A 5,339-nucleotide genomic window follows, 5' to 3' on the forward strand; every position below is an offset into this window, starting at 1 on the left:
AGATCGAATAATGCCATGAGTTTAATTTGGTTTTATTATCGAATTGCGTCCTGTTTTCATTGGAATGGAAAACCCCTAACTAGCTAGGGTTTTTGAAATGTTGAATGTTCGTTTGGCCGACATTCAAATTTCATAAGATCCCCAATGGTAGTAAACACTAACAACTGGGTTCGGGTGTCAAAAATATAGTGTTGATAAATAAAATTAAAATTAATATATATATATTGGGATTAATTTTTATTTTGTAAAAGGAAGAAGAGAAGGATTTTATATGTGCAGATGCATGGTGAATTTGGGTATCTCAGTTAATCTCAGTATGCGAGCCAACTGCAATGCACAAGGACAATTTGTCTAAACACTTTCCTTGGATGCTAAATCGTCTTATTAGAAATTAATTAGTAGTCAAAGTTATCCGGTAAACAAAAGGATAAGAAAGAATTAAGAATATTTGGCAGCACGAATCAAGCTTAAAATCCAACAATTATTACATATAAAATTATAAATTGTGGGGCATCGACGGTGGGCACGTGAAGACGAAAATCATCTTTGAATTGTCCATGCATGCATATGCATGGCCCCTCGTACACGGAAGGAAATACCTACATTATTTGTTTGTTTATACGATCATCATATTTTTATTTTGTTTGAACAAACGATATTATCTACACTAAAGAGAGGGGGTAGGCTTAGCCTCACAATGAACTAGTAATAATGTGGCTCAAATTCGCCTTTAGCGAGAATCAAACCTAAGACCTCTCACTTACAAGTGAAGAGGAATACCACTAGACCGCAGTACTAAGTGGCGACCAACACATTTCTTACAATATTTGCTTTGTGTGTTACTAGCTATCCTTTTAACAATAGAAAATAACTTATATGGCAAGGGTTTATCATTACAGTGGCGTTCTGCGGATGAGATATTGGGTAATCACAACCCATTCGTCAATGCTAATACAATTTTTTGTGCCACTAAAGCACATTTAACAACAATTAACAAGTTCCATCTAGCTGCCTAATTAAAACACAATTTACAAAACACCAAATTACTGCAGGCCGTTAAACATAAAATCCTCTGTTAAATATTGACGGAATGGTTAAACACCAAAATCTTTGTTGAACAAACCCCCTTATGCACGCACCCGCAGCACTGCATGAGTAAAGAAACTGAACTTCCGTTTTACCTAATGTTGTTACTCATTTAAGCTATATGACCAATCGAGCAGGAGAACTGTTAAAAATCCGACCGTTGCTTTCAACCCTTTGGTAGATACCAAGAAAAGTACCTTGCAAGAGTTTGTGGCGTGGGTGGTTAATTGGTGAATGGACCATATGTGGTCAAAATTTGGGCCCAATATATCTTTGGAAGATTCAGCCTGATGAAGATGGGTGTGGGCCTGAAAAAAAATGTGGGGTATATCTTTGTAATCAAAACTTGGGGCCAATATATCTTTAGAACATCCAGGCACATTCATAATTTATGGACTTGTTTGGAAGTTTTTTTTTAAATGAATGAAAACGTTTTTTATGAAAATGTTTTTAAAACCAATCCTTAGTAAAAATACAAGTGAATCCTGAAAATAAAAAAACACTTCAAGTGCTTCCTATAAGAAGCACAAGTTACTTCAAGTGCTTTCGGAACTCAAAAGCGTTTTCTTTAAAAGCGCTTTAAGTCATATCAAAAGTAATTCCAAACAAACCTTACATGAACCTTACATGTGCCTGTAAATGTAATGAAGCAACACATCTTAACGTCATAAACAATCTTTTATCCTCGATTTTTTTCCAAGATGCTTCTTTTTTTTTCTTTTTTTTTTTTTTTTAAAGGAAATGATAGATGTTATATATTAGGAAAAGTCATTACAAAGTTCGATCATGGAAGAGATGCATCCTCAAAGAGGACATCCAGTAAAATCCTTGGAGGGGTTACATCCCAAATACATTCATGAACTACAGTAAGACCAAACCAAGCAAGGCTATGCGCAGCTTGATTGGCGCGACGGCGAGTGTCGGTAAAGCAAGCTTCAGTGATTGAGGAGCGGAGGGCCTTGATGTCCTCAATAATCTGTCCAACAGGCGAAAGATTAATTGAAGGGTCCCTAAAAGCTTCTACAATCTGAAGTGAATCGGTTTCAGAGATAATATTGTTAAATCCCCTAGAAATCGCCCAAGATGCTTGATGCGGATGGACTCACCAAAAGGCACCCTTTCATCCGCATGCACTTCGATTAATTGACTAATTGGGCCTCCAATTTGAACTCATTTGCACGTCAACAAGAGCTACGTACACTAATCCATCACTACAATGGTCCCATACCTATATTACCATCAACAACCTATACTTTCTATTAGGCCGGGCACGAAAGTGACCAAAAGTCGTCATCTCAAATAAAATAATAGTAGAAAGGAAATTGTAACTCAACCTGTTAAAAGCATTTAATTTTGCACTCGAGGTCCCATATGTACATTATAAACAACTTACACCTTCGTTAAGGGATTTGTAGCTCAAGTTGCTGAAATCATCTAGCCATGTATTCAATGACTCATAATTACATTACCACCAACATCATCCCCCGTTGACGACCAAATATATAGTCCTCTCATTCAAATATCAACAAAAAAAACTTATAACTCAAGTTATTAAGAACATCTGACGACTCAAGGTCTCATGGGCTTGTAATTAAAGTTTCTTAACTGCATTTGTTTCAAGTCCAACAAGTGTGGATAGTGGATTTTAGTCTTCTTGTAATCTTCATTGGGCTTTGTACAGTTGGACATCGTCTTACCTCACGTCCTCCCGTTCGTTGACGTCACACTCCTCTCACAACCAAACTCCTCCGAAAAAATATCCGGAGCAACTGATACACATGGATAGAGTAACCACCAAATGGTGACTTAGTGGTTACTTTAGGACAATTTATAGGCATGTATTTCTCATGGCTCATCTTGAATTTGATTCATGTTGTTGACGAATCACACGATAATGACGGAGAAGAATGAAATGTCTGTATGAGTCTTCCGAGCAATAAACCTGATGGACTGCCCTTACGCGAATAAAAAAAAACACAATTGGATAGAGTGTTTCCAACGTGTCACCAATAATGCCCAACATTTCTTCAGTTCATTACACCAAAGGAACCTTCCTACCATACCAAACGGCGCATATATGCCTCGTCTTTTCTAATTTCTTAAGCAACCAGGTGACGGCGATGTTTAACGGAAAAGAAACGGAGGCAGAGAAGAGAAAGCAGCCGGACAACGACGGCATCATCTCAGGGAGGCAAAAGCAAAAGAAGGCTCGGGATGATAAGGGAGACGTCACGGCCGTGAAGGAGGACGAGGTTGAGGAGTTCTTTGCTATCCTCGGACGGATACGCCGGGTGGTCAGGCACTTCAAGAATGCTGACGGTGGTGGCAGCCTTAAAGTAGCGGGCGGAGGATCCCGATTGAGGGCAATGCTCGAGCGTGATGAAGAAGCAAACGGCGTTCAACTGGGGACCAACATGCAAGATTGTGGTGAGGAGGAGAATTTGGACTTGGATTTGAATGCAGATCCGGATCCGGAATGTGATCCAAGTTAGATGGGTAACTTCATGGGCTTTGTGCAAATGTGGATATATGATTAGGCGGTTTCTTGTGTTGTGGATTGCAATTTGCAAAACTTATGCTTAATTTGGTGCATGTGGTTCTCTACAAATATCAAATTTATTTGGAAATTATTTGACCCTCCTCTTTGTTTAAAAATCGGAATTTTGTGAGTGCAACAACTTTAGATTTTGTTGGTTTAATGAACTATTTGTGTTGTGCTATTATTTCCTTTATCAAGGATCTTGAGTCTCTACATTCAGCTTTTGTGAATTTACGCATTTCACTAATCTCCACCATTATAATAATTCACTAATTTAGAACATGACACATCATCTTTAATTAATTTTAATTACATTTAAGTCTTTCTTTTTATAAAAAGAAAATAAATCTTCCAACGTCTGTTAACTCTCTTTGGCGTCCATCATGTGTCCTCCTTGATTTTCCCAGTCACATCTTTCCACTCTCTTGCATTAACAGAATGGGAAAAGAAAGAAAGGCGCATTAACTGATGGACGACAAAAAGAGTTAACAGACGTTAGAGGAAATTTTATTTTCTTTTTATAAAATCTAAAACTTAATTGTATTTATAACTAAAATTAATTAAAGGTGATATGTCATGTCATAAATCGTTGGATTATTATGGTGTGGAGATTTAACGAAATGGGCGAAGACTAAGGATGATGTATTCAGTTGAGAAAAAAAATAGTATATTAGAAAAACTGAAATCAAACTCGACAACTATAAATTTTATAAAATACACTTTCAATAGTTCATTTGAAGGAACAAACTTCTCAAATTATTCGGTTGTCGTACTTTAAGTGATTCATAGTTACGAAATATTTAGGTTCCCTTACATAAACATAACTAATCTCAAATGGTACTATAACTATTTGGTAAAATATATTTTCATTTCACACTTTAATAATGTTACAGCTTAGGTATATATATACAACAAACTAACATGTTATCTTAACCACTAAGCTAACAACTAAGAAGATTCATTTACAATATTGCCCTTTATATCCCCCCTGAAACTAAACTTGGGTATCCGAAGTTGAAGTTTGTCACGAAGGAAGAGAAATCGAAGCTTGGACAGGGACTTGGTGCAGATATCAGCTACTTGGTCTTGAGTGTAGACAAAATGGACAGCAATCTGTTTAGCAAGGACTTTTTCCCTAATGTAATGATAGTCTATTTCTACATGCTTTGTTCGAGCATGAAAAACAGGATTTTTTGCTAGAGATATAACTGAAAGGTTGTCACACCATAGGTGAGGGGGTGTAGGTAAGCAATAGCCAATATCCACCAATAAATGACAGAGCTAGGTTATTTCAGACGCAGTGTTAGCAAGAGATCTGTACTCTGCTTCGGTGGAAGATCGAGCAACAATCGGTTGCTTCTTAGCACTCCAGCTAATAAAAGAATTGCCCAAATATACACAATAACCTCCAGTGGATCGGCGATCAAGAGCACAGCCAGCCCAATCAGCGTCCGAGAAAGCAGTGAGAGTAGGAGGAGTGGAACACTTGGAGAACCAAAGACCAATATCAAGAGATCCCTTTAGGTACCGGAGGATACGCTTAACAGCCTGAAAATGTGAAAGTTTGGGAATGTGCATATATTGGCAGACAAGATTGACAGCAAAACTGAGATCAGGACGAGTCCAGGTGAGATATTGCAGAGCACCAACGAGGGAACGATACTCAGAAGCATTGGCACATAAGGGAGAATCATGATCAAGTTTGGAGGTGCTG

General features: G+C 37.7%; 1 protein-coding gene across 1 annotated transcript; it reads left to right on the plus strand.

Moving 5' to 3' along the window:
- Window positions 1-3,045: 3,045 nt before the first annotated feature.
- LOC126595538 (uncharacterized) lies at window positions 3,046-3,806 on the plus strand. The gene has a single exon (XM_050261816.1). It carries the CDS (start codon window positions 3,099-3,101, stop codon window positions 3,576-3,578), a length of 480 nt encoding a protein of 159 aa, XP_050117773.1. The 5' UTR covers window positions 3,046-3,098; the 3' UTR covers window positions 3,579-3,806.
- Window positions 3,807-5,339: the final 1,533 nt, after the last annotated feature.

The sequence above is a fragment of the Malus sylvestris genome, chromosome 13, assembly GCF_916048215.2.
Source record: "Malus sylvestris chromosome 13, drMalSylv7.2, whole genome shotgun sequence".
Classification (NCBI taxonomy): Eukaryota; Viridiplantae; Streptophyta; class Magnoliopsida; order Rosales; family Rosaceae; genus Malus; species Malus sylvestris.

Coding starts and splice junctions, on each gene's coding strand:
- LOC126595538 (XM_050261816.1), top strand. CDS start 3,099: ATGCCCAACATTTCTTCAGTTCATTACACCAAAGGAACCTTCCTACCA.